General features: G+C 35.5%; 1 protein-coding gene across 1 annotated transcript; it reads right to left on the minus strand.

Moving 5' to 3' along the window:
- Window positions 1–7,916: 7,916 nt before the first annotated feature.
- LOC131845331 (uncharacterized) lies at window positions 7,917–14,588 on the minus strand. The gene is made up of 6 exons (XM_059194379.1): window positions 14,359–14,588; window positions 12,739–12,904; window positions 11,278–11,504; window positions 10,182–10,322; window positions 9,527–9,714; window positions 7,917–8,419 (listed from the first exon to the last, which is right to left on the minus strand). The coding sequence occupies exons 1-6, from the start codon at window positions 14,586–14,588 to the stop codon at window positions 7,917–7,919; spliced, it is 1,455 nt and encodes a 484-aa protein (XP_059050362.1).
- Window positions 14,589–15,438: the final 850 nt, after the last annotated feature.

The following is a 15,438-nucleotide window of genomic DNA, read 5'->3' on the forward strand; positions in this document are numbered from 1 at the left end:
TGGGAAGAAAAAAATTTGTCACAATACCAACTCTCATATTGTGTGGAGTGAAACGTATAACTCGTACCCAAAGTATGACATAGTGTGACATTGTCGATGAAATGTGACATTGTGTGACAAACAATGTCACATTTCATCGAATATGTCACACTTCGTCGATCATTTCACATTGTTGGGGGATTATTAGTAATGGCATCTGGCCTCACTATTAGCAAAACGTACAAGGCTATGTACATAGTCGACCACCACGCGGTCTCCCCTGGAAACTTAATTCCCAGTAAATATTGTAAAACGTTGTGATAACAGATCTGGCTATTTCGTCCTTATAGCCTACTGCTTATGGTTCATAATGGAATGCACCACTCTGTGCTAACCGTATACGCTGGCGTGGCACCAGTGAAGGAAATCAGATTAGTAATGGGTTGACGGAGTTTTATTGACCAGGAATTACTTACCTTTTCAGTGACAACCGTGTGTTGGTCGACCTCATAAACATTTCTAACGATACCCCCAATATTAATTACTATTTATCACTTCCCCTTCCCCCTCCGATCGATCCCCCGTCCAATTCAAACGGGGATCGAAATTACGACGGCCTGACGTCCAGTTCAAATCCCTAGCGGTGCCCTCAGACTGGCGTCGTATCCGTCAGGCGGGAGTTGTCCTTCAGCCGCTCCATAAGTCCTTTGGTTTGTAGTGCCATCTGCACTCGCCCCCTATCGTCCGGTGAAGCTGTAAAGGCCAGCTGCGGCCAGCATTAGAGTAGTCCGAAAATAATATGCTCAGGAAACCTACTATTATATTGATAAAAATCCATATATATATATTAAAATTTAATGTTAATTAGTAATTTTTATATATTCTATTATTTAACCATAAACACCAATTTAAGTGTCTTGTAAAAGGATTACTAATTAATGTTATAAATAAAATAATTTTAATTATCAATAGTAGAATGTATCAAATACACAAAGTCCGTGATTGATAGAGAATTCAAATGCTAAAATCAAATCAAATACACAAAGTTCTCAATCGTGATAAATTTATAAAGAATTCAATTCAAAATCAAATCAAATACACAAAGTCTTCAATAGTGATCAATTGATAGAGAATTCAAATGCTAAATTCAATTCAAAAGCGAATCAAATACACAAAGTCCTCAATTGTGATAAATTGATAGAGAATTCAAATGCTAAATTCAATTCAAATGCAAATCAAATACACAAACTCCTCAATCGTGAGAAATTGATAGAGAATTCAAATGCTAAATTCAATTCAAAAGCGAATCAAATACAGAAAGTCCTCAATTGTGATAAATTGATAGAGAATTCAAATGCTAAATTCAATTCAAAAGCAAATCAAATACAGAAAGTCCTCAATCGTGATAAATTGATAGAGAATTCAAATGTTAAATTCAATTCAAAATCAAATGAAATACACAAAGTCTTCAATCGTGATAAATTGATAGAGAATTCAAGTGGTACATTCAATTCAAAATCAAATCAAATACAGAAAGTCTTCAATAGTGATCAATTGATAGAGAATTCAAATGCTAAATTCAATTCAAAATCAAATCAAATACAGAAAGTCTTCAATCGTGATAAATTGATAGAGAATTCAAATGCTAAATTCAATTCAAACGCAAATCAAATATACAATGTCCTCAATTGTGATAAATTGATAGAGCATTCAAATGTTAAATTCAATTCAAAAGCAAATCAAATACACAAAGTCCTCAATCGTGATAAATTGATAGAGAATTCAAATGTTAAATTCAATTCAAAATCAAATGAAATACACAAAGTCTTAAATAGTGATCAATTGATAGAGAATTCAAATGCTAAATTCAATTCAAAAGCAAATCAAATACACAAAGTCCTCAATCGTGATACATTCATAGAGAATTCAATTCTCTAGTCTTTACCTCATTACACAACATACACAAGATACAACTATTATTGTTAATTAAAAAATGAGCAATACTAATTTACGCTTGCACTAGAATATAAGGTTGATTTAAAACGAAAAGAAAGAAAATTATTTTTTATTTAAAACAAATTATGACGATAGCTAACGTTACATTATACTATATTAATTTTATGTCGACTGTATATAAATTTTTTTTATGTTATTTTTTTTTTATTTCAGCGTAGCTTCTTACGTTTTCAGACTATCGCTCGTCTGCCAGAACCTTTGTAATGAAACAGTTTATTAATGCTATGTGATATTCACGAGTTCGATTCCCGAATGGTACAATATTCTTCGTGAATATAATATTATAAGTACCTTTCTAATGATACTGTTTATTAACGCCTTGCGATTATCACGGGTTCGATTCTCACATGGTGCAAACATTGTTCATGAATACAATTGTATGTATTGGTTGGTTTATTGTGTTAAAAAAAATCTATCTAGTACTTAGAACTAGCTCTGTATAGTTTGTTAATAGATGGCGCTGTTAGAATTATCCCGATTTAAAATCCTATACATTTTTATAACAGTACTAGCTATGCCCGCGACTTCGTTCGCGTTGTTATCAAAAACATCTTTATTTTTCCCGTTTTTGCAACATTTTTCACTGCAGCTCCGCTCCTATTGGTCGTAGCGTAATATTATATACCTTAATGCCTTCGACAAATGAACTATCTATCCAACACAAAAATCATTTTTCAATTCGGACCAGTAGTTCCTGAGATTAGCGCGTTCAAACAAACAAACTCTTCTTATAATACTGTTGTGGATTAGTTAAAACTAATTAAGAAACAACAGAAATACTAAAAATAAACCATATTCTCTTGTTATTAAAGCCTGTAATCGACTGAGCATACGTGTGAAATGGTAAGAAGTTACTTTTAAATATAAAAGTAATTTTTAGTTTGTTCCAAATTGTGTTAGTTTATTGAATTAACTTAGGTATATGATAAATGAACCCACTACTGTATACAACGTCAATACAGACCTATTGTACATATATATATTTATATAAACAAACAAACAAACAAAAACTGTTTCAAAAATTAGTAACTCGTGTATGTATAGAGGTAGAAAGTTAAAAATTGGTATGTATGTAAGAAATTTCACCAATTTAACATAAACCATTGTTACATATAAAACTCTGTATTAAATAAATTGTAATAAAATCAATAATTTAGATTGTTTGTATTTGAGGTTATTACAAGATATATAATTGTCAAATTTCATTTTATTATTCAATAGAATCTGTGTTATTCAACTGTGTTATGGAGTGGTTTTAATGAGATTTTTCCGAGACTATTTCGAACATGTATTACGTATTGTATGATGTACTGAACATTCAATAAAAGCAACATGACTTTCATTATTATTTATTATCTGCATTTAAATATCAATTATAAAAAAATAATGTTTATTTTAAATGACAACCCAAATGTCAAAATAATTTTTGGCGCCAAATTTTATCACAACTTTATCATATATTTAGTTTTTTTTATGCATATAGGAATGGCAAAGAGACTAAGCTCATACAGCCGTAGTCTTCGGTTTCATTTCTGTATGTTAATAAATTTGGCGCCAAAATTATGTTAGAGAAATACGTCAGTCTTGAATGACAGTGCGTCATACAATGCGTTTATAGATTAATGAATAGTTGTTACTCGAAAAACGTACGCTTATTAGCTAAGAATGTAAATAGATAAGTTGGTCATATTGTAAGTTTTATATAGAATATATATATTTAAAGAAAATAATTTTGTTTCTGTTCTTACCTTCCGCCATCTTTTCTTCCTGCTTCTAATATTAAGTTGTCGTATAGTGAGTATTACTATTGTAAGAAGCACTAAATAATGGTGACGACTTAGGCTTTGAAGCCGGCTACCGCAAGGGAAACCCCAAGTAGCGCCCGTGACTTGTGACACGGGTGTAGGTTTAAAAGGCCCTTTTAGAATGCATTAACACTCACCTTCACTACTTGCAGCTTCCCCCCAGGCCCAACTAAGACCGGGATAAACCCATTTCTAATACAATTCACTTTAGTATCCAAAACACAACCGGCACGCTCTGCGCTCGTCGACTGAATGCCGTGACTTATTCAACGAAAGAAGATTATTCAACTACCGACCTCCGTATTTATAGACCGAAGTCAGTGTAGGAGGGAAAAGAATGGGGTAATGGTTTCTTATGATTAAAAACTTAGTTCAGTCTATAAATACTAGATGGCGCTATTTACAATATTCGTAATCTTTACATTGGGTACTTCATTAGTACTAAACACAAACTACCTTCTTTTAATATCGTTTTAAAATATCGGATTTTTCTACAATATTAAACTGAACTCTAACACTATTAGAGCTGTGATTGTTTTTCATCCTATAAGAGGCAAATGTTTAAATAGGCATAAAAATACGGGAATTTAGTTGTTTACCTGGGACAAATTATCAAAAGACATTGCCTAGCGTAGATCGATCTATGTAATAATAAAAAACGGAGCTCGATTCGAATACGGGACAGTCAGTCCCGCCGGGACATTTTAAACTAAGCCTAAAATACGGGACGCTGGGCAACGCTAATTACTATTTGATATTTTGTTATCTGTGGTATGTATTAGAGATATTAGATATTAACTTTCTAAGAAGTCGTTTTTTATTGTCTAAGAAGTGTGTATAATGAATAATTGCAATAGCATATGCTGGTGGTCACTCTATTCTCCCAAATTTGAATTTAAATGAATCTGTATTATTGTAAACATGTACAACATTTATTTGAAAAGAATACGAGCTGAGTTTTTGTCAGTTCTCATCTCGATATCATTCCGAACTGACGGTAGATTTGACATATCATAAGTCAGTAATAGACCTACATGAATAAAGATGTTTAGATTTGATTTGACTATGTTATGTCGACCTCCACGCAGTTTCTTGAAGTCATCGTTGTGAATTTGCCACAATAGGCTGTGATTTTTTTCGGACTACTCTAATGCTGGCCGCAGCTGTCCTTTATAACTTCACTGGACGATAGGGGGCGAGTGCAGATGGCACTCCAAACCAAAGGAAGGACTTATGGAGCGGCTAAAGGACAACTTCCGCCTGACGGTTACGACCAGTCTCAGACATCACTGAGGTCTTAATTGACTTGATTTTGTGAGGGAAGTTACCTCCGAACTTCTCACGTTAACAGAGTAACTATAGTGGTGTTCAAGTAAATAACGTAGAATAAGATAAACAAAATATATTTCTAATCAAAATAAAATAATATAAAAACACATTTAATACAATATACAGATAAGTGTAAGACAAGATGACAAAACACACTGTCTTTTCAAATATTCAAACATACTTCATCTGCCATACCAGCCAGTCTAGACATCGATTGCAAACCTCGTTCTAACAGATTTCATACTCCACTGGTACCCGTATACCGTAAGTTCCTAAATTTGCACTCTTATTAGTAAAAAATAAAAAAAAAAACTTGTTCATCATCATCAGCTTCGTCGTCGTAATATGTTTTTCTCTTCCATTCATCTCTGTTCGCAGTCATCTCGTTATTTATTTCCTTTCTTACCATATCATCTTTCACACAGTCCATCCATCTCTTTTTCGGCCTTCCTCTGCCCTTATAACCATCCACATTCATATGTAACCCCTTTCTTAAAATATTATCCTCGTTCCTACGCATTACATGTCCATACTGTGATAGACGATTACTCTTTAACCTCTCCGACTCCAGCGACACTTATACTAAAAAAAACTTGTTAAAAAATAAAAAGGGATTTAAAAAATAATGAGAGCATTTCGTAAACAGAAATATATTTATTGGTTGTTAGTTATAAACATTGAATTACAGTTGAAAACATCATTATCTAGTATTAATAAATAAATCATTATTAATAAATAAATATCTACAATCAGTCAACGATCTAAATAATAATAATAATCTCAGGACAATTCACACAGCGCCATCTAGACCCAAGTTAAGCTAGCTAAAGCTTGTGTTATGGGTACTAGATAACTGATACAAATACATATTTTTTTTCGTAAATACATACATAATATATATAGAAAACACCCAGACCGATACAAACAATCATACTCATGAATACAAATGTTTGTGCCGTGCGAGGAATCGAACCCGCGACCATATCTTTTATTCTCACTAATATTATAAATGCGAAAGTAACTCTGTCTGTCTATCGCGCTTACACACTAAAACTCCTGAACAGATTTAGAAGAAGCACAAAAATCCCAAAAAAGAAATAAAGAAAAAAAAAAATTTTGAAGAAATTTGGTACACAGCTAGTCTAGACCCTGAGAAAGGACATAGGTTAATTTTTAATTCTAATAAAGGGTTGAAAGTGGTGATGAAAGGTTGCAAGTATCGTCATTTTTTAAACTAGAAGCTTGAAACTTATTTTTTAGGTTATTGATTCAATATAAATATATATTACATTCAAAGATTATAAAAATTTTAGTCTTAAAATAAAATTGGGAATGTAAGTTTGTATGTTATTTATAATTTTTGTAGCTAGAACGTTGAAACCATAGATAACATATTGTAACTTTTTTCTTTGGCTTAATAATGCTAGTCGACTATTCCACGCGGACGAAGTCATGGGCACAGCTAGTATCCTAGCCCATCCTCCATATATTACTAAAATTATTAATTAATTTTGGCTTTTACAGACTTTTTCATAATTAATCTTTTTACAAAGTTGACTAGAAAATTTATGTCTCACCTTTTTAATAAACATTTAAACAATTAAATTACGTAAGAAGATCTTTATAAACTAAGTAATATTTATTTAAACTAAAGTCATTTTAAATATATTTATTGTGTCTAAACTGCTTCCAGATACATAAAAAAAATCTTGTATCTACTCTGTACAGCGTGCGTTCAGAAATTTATTACGTAACTAAACTTCAAAAATCCTTTGATATATTTAATTTTGTATTATATATATCCTAGCCCATCCTTCATATATTACTAAAATATTTAGCTAAACTGTTTACAGATTTGAATAGAATAAAATTCATGTCTCACCTTTTAATAAACATTTAAATAATTGAACTACGTAAGAAAGTCTTCTACATACGTCCATCCTTTTTTCTTTTATAAACCAAGTAATATATATTTATATATCTGGTATTTTTTTAAAATATATTTGTTGTGTCTACGACTGCTTCCAGAAACATAAAAAAAAAAACTTATGTCTACTCTGCATTGTGTTCATATCTGTAACAAATTAATTTGTAACCTAAATACGCATATCTTTTTTCAATAAATACATTCAATGAATAATGATGTTGAAAGGTGAAAGGTTCGTAGACGCTAAAATATTTAAACAAAACTACATGCTCAATGCTCGTCTATACATCTATACATATAAATAAAATTGGAGTGTCTGTTTGTAATAATGAAATAACCGTTTTTTACTACATGCATATGAATGTAAATACGGTACATACACATTTTTTACAATTTTTGTCTGTCTGTCTGTTTGTTCCGGCTAATCTCTGAAATGGCTGGACCGATTTTGACGGGCATTTTTTGGCAGGCAGCTAATGTAATGAGGAGTAACTTAGGCTACTTTTATTTAAAAAAAAATCTCTAATTAACTTTTTTGTTAAATTCCACGCGGACGAAGTCGCGAGTACAGCTAGTAGACAATAAAGTTAACGTAGTAGACAATTTTGTATGTAAAATTTCTACTGCATATATTAAAAATGAGAATTGAAGTTGAGCTATAAGTACTTGAGGTGTAAGACCTTATAAAAAAAGGTTTATTTAAGTCTAGTCATATATCACATGGATTAAAACGATAATTGACTAGTAATAGAGATCGATTCATTACTTCAAATAAGACATAACATCTTAAAAACACCACTTATTGTTTTAAAAGTGGCTTAAAATGCATAAACAATTTCTTAAATAAATATTTAGAGACATTAATTTTCTTTCTGAACCTCTTTTACGTCTTCCTTGTTATCGACAACCACTTTCTCCTCACTAGTTTTGTTTTCACCGGTTTTATTATCTGTGGTTTCCTCCAGAGACGTCCTTGACAGCTGTCTGAGAATCTTTTCGAATATTCTTGGCGCGCTTTTCGTATTTGGCAGCGAAATGTCAGTTTGAGTCGTGGCAGTCTCGCTTCTCTTTTCCTCACTGGCGTTTACGGGTACGTTCGTCTCTTTCAAGTCTAGTGTCATCGTTTTCTTTTTAATTTCGCGATCTGGATCGTCTATTTCGGATTTGACTTCTTGTATTTTGGTGTCTTTCTCTCGGCATCGTCTCTCGATGGCTTTACTTAGCACGTTGCCGAGTATGTGGGCACATTTTATTATGTTTTGCGTCTCTCGTGGCGTTAGACGCAAACCTTCGTTTCGTATTATATAATTTATGTCTTCAATGTTATCTGGAGAGCGTTTCCTGGAGCCATCTCCTGAGAATTCTAAAAAAAAAACCATTATATTAATAATTTAAACATCACTATATAGTTTGATTAAAAACATTAAGTTCATAATTGTAATAAATAAACATTGTTCTAGAAACAAAATATTTTTATGTATTTTTTTTTTCAAATCACAGCTTTTTTGCAATGAATAGTTTGCATAGATCCATTTTGAATATTTTGTTAAAAATTGTTGGGTAAAACAAATTTTGTTTGTTAGAATAATTACAATAACTCAGTTTGGTTTAATTCAAAAAGCAGAGTTTGCGTTATGGGTACCAGATATAATATACATAGAAAACACCCAGATTTATACGAACAATCATGAATATGTTTGTACCGTGCGAGGAATCGAACAGACCATCGTAAGTAAAGCGGAGTTCTATACCTCTAAACCACTGAGCACCACTGAAATAATCTTTTTTCCGGACTACTCTAATATTGTCCGCAGACTTTACAGCTTCACCGGACGATAGGGGCGAGTGCAGATGGCACAAACCAAAGGACTTATGGAGCGGCTGAAGGCCAACTCCCGCCTGACGGATACGACTTTATGAGGGCTTCCAAATAATACTTGAAGGGTATAAGAGGAAAATTGGATATTAATAGAATTTTTACGTCTTTATAGAACAACTATTATATTTAGACAGCGCTAAGGAAAAAGTTTAATTAATTTCTTCTTTTTACGCCATCTTAAAATAACATTAATAACTAGTTTTGCCCGCGTTAAGAAGTATTATTATTAGGTATAGTTTTTGTGGCTTTACAGTACTTTCATACAAACATTCATCCCCTATTTTATCCCCTTAGGGGTGGAAATTATCAAAATCCTTTCTTAGGGGATGCCTGCGTCATAGTAGCTTTATGTATGCAAAGTCTCGGCCCGAACGGTTTAAAATTGACAAAGTTTCATACAAACTTTCATCCCCTATTTTATCCCCTTGGGGGTAGAATTAATCAAAATCCTTTGTTAGCGGATGCCTACGTCATAACATCTACCTGCACGCCAAATTTCAGCCCGATCCGTCCAGTGGTTTGGGCTGTGCGTTGATAGATCACTATGTCAGTCACATTTGAGTTATATATATTTAGATATGCAATACCAACCCAAATCAGCCAAATCGATGTTCTCCGTCCTATACGGCGTGGGGCACTGGTCGTAGTAGTTCTTCATGGGGACCTTGGCTATGGAGTTGTTGTAATTCGCCCAGAAGTTGTTCCATTCCCCGTCAGCTCGACCCTCGACTGCTGTGTGCTCCATCTCGCTGCAATCCTGCCAGCTGCCAGCGCAGCAGCTGATAGATGCAAAGACGAGGTTAAATAAATATAGGAAATTAGTAATTTATAAGCCAAATTGTGCATTATTATTTTTGCTTTTACTATTTCTATTGAACAATTAGCTGTACACGCGACTTCGTACGCGTGTAATTTAACTTTATTTTTCTAAAATAAAAGTAGCCTAAGTTACTCCTTATTACATCAGGTACCTGCCAAATAAGTCCCGTCAAAATCGGTCCAGCCATTTCAGAGATTAGCCGGAACAGACAGACAGACAGACAGACAAAAATTGTAAAAAATGTTATTTTGGTGTATCTACCGTATTTATATTCATATGCATGTAGCAAACAACGGTTATTTCAATATCACAAACAGACACTCCAATTTTATTTATATGTATAGCTAGACGCGTAACTGCAGATGTCATTTTCACTATACTATCATAGGAGAAATATAAACGAAGTTATGTAATCCTGGTCATTACCTGGAGACGGTCATCCCCTGACTGCGAGGCGTGACAGCAGTATCAGTGAGCCTGGACACCCGCGGGGACACCTCCGTGGAAGACTGCCCAGAGTACTCCGGAGACACTGACGAATAGTCCAGCTCGGTGCTTACTCCGTACCTTAAAAATACACCAACCCAATACATCCCTGGTGAATTTACCACAATGTGCTGTCTGACCTGACCTCATGCTCGTCCTATCATCCTCCACTGATGCTGGGCTACATTAATATTTATCACTTAGCTTGAGGAGATACTTCGCTTCGCTTTGTATGTTCTACTGAATATACAATGGACTGTGTTCTGAGGAATTGTTCGACATGATGCCTACGGCTTTTACTATCGCACCGCTCACCATCGACAGGGAATTCATCCACACGCTGGAACCTAAGTGGTCTCGGACAGTGCGGTTTCAGAGGAGCTTCCTCCCGCGTACACTTACATTGTGGAATGAACTTCCTGCCGAGGTTTTCCCACGAGACTACAGCATGGGGTTTTTCCAGAAGGGTATATTAAGGTTTCTTAAGGGTCGGCAATGCGCATGTGATACCCCTGGTGTTTCAGGCGTCCATAGGCTACGGTAACCGTTTACTATCAGATGGGCCGTATGCTTATTTGCCACGTACGTAGTATTATATAAAAAAATGATGATTGATTTAAATTCAAAATGCAAATTTCATTTATTCATGTAGTACATTTTAGCCGCTTATGAACGTCAAATTTTTACATTAAAATTTTAATTTTTTCCCTACCGTCCAGTTCATTGTATAGATCCAATTGAGAAGAACTGGCAAGAAACTCAATTGAATATTTTATATTATTTTTATTTACAATGTATATATATAGGTGTCTATGTCTAACATTAAATGAAAATCCTGTGCATGAACAACTGTTGCCATGCACGCTCGTCATTCAAGTAATCGTTTAGTGAGTAATAGGCTTTGCTCAGCCTTTGATACAGCAGCATCTAGTCCCATTGGATCGAGGACCGTGGAAACTGGCCAGAGCTCCACCGACAAGATAGTGGCTCTTAAATTATGAATTTATGTATTTAAAAAAATTATAATCACCTATACCTATATGGACTTGCTGATGAAGAAGTCTTGTACAGACTCTCCCGGCTGCAGATGCTGTCTCTGCTCTTCGTATCCACCTTCTGCGCTCTTCTAGACTCAACTCGCTGGGAATGCAGCTGGTTCTGCAGGGAACCACTCCTGGGCTTCGCTTTGGGCGTGGAGGTGGCCAGCGCCGTGATCTTCTGAGTTATACCATATTTAGAGTTGGTATCTTCGAAATCTGAAACCTGATCTTTTCGTTTGTATTATTATTTTTTTTTTCGTTGATATTATAGTAAGAGTAGTTTTAGGCTTTCATCATCTGCTTCTTCCTTATCCCATTTATTTGTGGTCGTCGTAAGTTTTTCTCCTCCATTCATCCCTGTTCGCAGTCATCTCGTTGTTTACTTCCTTTCTACCATATCATCTTTCACACAGTCCATCCATCTCTTCTTCCTTCCTCTTCCCTTATAACCATCCACATTAATATGTAACACCTTCCTTAAGATATGATCTTCATTCGTACTCATTAAGTGCCTATACCGCGTCAGACTTAGTCTTTGAAAGAGTAATAATAATAATAATCTCAGGACAATTCACACAGCGCTATCTAGACCCAAGTTAAGCTAGCTAAAGCTTGTGTTATGGGTACTAGATAACTGATACAAATACATAGATTTTTTTGGAAATACATACATATTATACCTAGAAAACACCTAGACCGGTACAAACAATCATACTCATGTATACAAATGTTTGTACCGCGCGAGGAATCGAACCCACGACCATCGGAAGTAAGGCGGTGTGCCAAACCACTAGACCACCGAGGCTGTCAAAAACAATAATTGTAGGGACTGGTCTGCTATAATCTTAGTGTATTTAATATTTTGACTCTAATAAATTAGTGCTGGTTGGTAGTTTGTATTCACACATTTCGACTTGTAAATGTAAACTTACAAGGATTATTTAAAAGAGCAACACACAAGTTTCTCGCTCGTTCTTCTTGTGATGAGACAGCTTTCCTAATAAGCGGTAGATTAAAAAAATCTATGACTATTCAAAAGTGCTTAAATTAAGTTTATATGAATAAATGATTTGCTATTCTATTTTTTTCTGCTCGTTATATAAAAGTCGGCTGTTATTATATGTCCTTAAAAATTCGTCATGGAACAGTCGACTGTTAAAGCTATGCGGGTAATTTAGTATAAAACAAAGTCCAAAGTCGCTGTCGCTGTCTGTCCGTCCCTATGTATGCTTAAATGTTTAAAACTACGCAACGGATGTTGAAGCGGTTTTTTTTAAATAGAGTGATTCAAGAGAAAGGTTTATATGTATAATACATGTACACCCGTGCGAAGCCGGGCGAGTAGCTAGTACTACAATAAACAATATATTCTGTAGCGACACTTCATCACATCATATGAAACGCTACAATGATGAGGTGATAACCACAGGTTATTTAGAAATAATTATAAAACTCACTTGAGACAAATCCAAAGAAACGTCGTCTTCCAAGGAGGTCTCTCTGCTCTTGGAGGACTGGGAGTCCACCACGCGTTTTGGGGACTCGAATGACCTCTTAGTCCTGATGGATTCCGCGGAGGGTCGTCTGTTGTACCCAGGCAGAGAGTTGGCGCGATCTGATCTGCTGGAAGATTAAGCATTTAGGTTTTAGCATGTTAGATCATACTGGATGTCACCATTTCGTCCGCTGCCCCAGAAGGGGGAGAAAGCGACAGAGGGGTCAGGAGTAAAAACAATTTGCCGAATCTGCGGGGAATGCGCGCTGAAAAGCACGCATTCTCTTGACCCCCAGTCAAGAGAATGCGTGCTTTACCATGGCATATATATATATATAGCGGTCGGTTTTCTTTATTGGAGCATCCTGTAGATAAATGGTGACATCCAACCGAATGCGCGCTGCATTCCCCGCAGATTCTGCCAGTATAATCGAGAGGTTGGAATGACCATGGGTTGGTGGAGGGTTGGATGTCACCATTTATCTACAGCTCCAATAAAGAAAATCGACCGCTTCCAATATCTCTGTTCCATTGTATATAGTGATGGGACAATAGATGCAGATATATCCCACCGCATAAACACCGGGTGCATCAAGTGGATGGAGTTCTCTGGGGTACTCTGTGATAGAAGAATGCCCATTCACACCAAGGGCAGGGTATATAAAGCGGTAGTGCGTTCGGTCATGACGTACGGTTCCGAATGCTGGGCGCTGAAAAAGCACTAAGAGCAGAAACTCAATGTCGCAGAAATGAGAATCCTAAGATGGTTGGCGTAACGATGCTGGACCACATCAAAAACATCCACGTTTTAAGGTGACTGCCATACGGGAGAAGATTTTATAGAGCCGCCAAAGGTGGTACGCTCATGTCATGCGACCATCAGATCACATGACAAGAACAGTGCTTGACATAAGTACCCAGCTCAGAAGACGCGGCAGACCCCGTCTCACATGGATGTCTGTTATTGAGAGGGATATAAAAATCGCCAAAATAACATGCCAGACGACCCAGGACAGAACGTCCTGGCGAAGACTGACCAGACGGGCCGACCCCAAATAAATGGGACCAAGGCCAGGCAAAAGAAGAAACAAAAGAAGTTCATTTCCGCTACAATTATCATGTGTGAGACCACAGATATTCAGTGCGGAAACCTGACCAGCGCTACGACCTTCTCTAGTGGCGATCAAATTCCGACCGTTATTAAGTCTACACCCATATTGCGTCGTGTTTCGCCTCTGAACGATTCATCAGGCGTTGTATAGGGTTCGGATATAGCTTGGAAGCCTAGTTGACTGTTTGGCGACTACACCGCGACTTAATTCCTAATTATAATGTTATAATAATAATCCTAGACAATTCACACAGCGCCATCTAGTCCCAAGTTAAGCAGAGCTCGTGTAATGAGTACTAGAAAACTGATTCATTCATTCATTTATAATTTAAGAGCTGTGCTCTTGTCGGTGGAGCTCCCGCCACCTTCCACGATCTTCCATCAGTCCTTTTAGCTGTTGGTACGACTGATAGCTATATATAATTTTTATTTAAATTTATTAAAAAAAAGAAAAAATATATTTTTAACTACCTTTTGGTGCATTGCTTGCCAGTAACAACAAAATCCAGGTTTTGAGGTTTGGTCACTTTCTTTGGCGTAGCATTGCTGGTCGGCGTTGCGTTTGGTGATTTCTTCTTAACTTCCTTCTCTTTCTTCACGCTGTTCCTTCTCGATTGAGACGTGGAGTTCCTTCTGGAGCCGGGCCTGCTTCTGGATGCTTCTGGGTCGAATTCCTCGGGCCAACGGTCTGTTCTTTGCATTGTTCTGCAGAAAAGATTAATATTTGATATTTATACTTAATCGTGGTATTTTTTTGGTTCGAAAATTGGCAACACTGATACTTTTATAGAAAAAAAATAGAAAGTTCGTTGTGTTTTTCGTAATATCTCGTAATTGTCAGTGCTTACAAATTTTAGAGATGTAAGTTTTATATACTGATATTTATTAATCACTGAAAAAATAACTGAAAGCAAAGTACTATGGAGTGCGTCTGTTTTTTTTTATTGTACACTTTCCTCGTATATTAATTTCCAGGAAATTACAAACTGGTTTTCATATTTCTTAAATCTTACAACAAGTTTAACTAACTGAGAGCATGCCTATTACAGGGTTTGTTCCGACTAATCTCTGAAATGGTTGGACCGATTTTCCCGGGACTTTCTTGGCAGGTAGCTGATAAAATGTACTTAGGTAATGTAATGAACTTAGGCGATTTTTATTTTAGAAAAATGAAGTTCCACGCGGACGAAGTCGCGGGTACAGTACGGTACGGGTATTAAATATAAAATTAATGTCTTCAGTCTGGAGATATCGGTGAGAGTAGATCTAAGTATAAGCTTTACTAGCCGAGCCTGGTGACCTGTAACAAACTAGGCGTCATCTTGTTTGTTATTACGTACTTTACTAGATATTACGTATGTTTCTGTACATCTACACATATATATCTATACATATAAATAAGATTGGAGTGTATGTTTGAAATATTAAAATAACAGTTTTTTATTACATGCATATGAATATAAATACGGTACATACTTGGTACTTGGCGTATAATAATAATTTTTACAATTTTTGTCTGTTTGTCTGTTTGTTCCGGTTAATCTCTGAAAT

The sequence above is a fragment of the Achroia grisella genome, unplaced genomic scaffold (assembly GCF_030625045.1).
Source record: "Achroia grisella isolate CSIRO2021 unplaced genomic scaffold, CSIRO_AGI_Agris_v1 utg461, whole genome shotgun sequence".
Lineage (NCBI taxonomy): Eukaryota > Metazoa > Arthropoda > Insecta > Lepidoptera > Pyralidae > Achroia > Achroia grisella.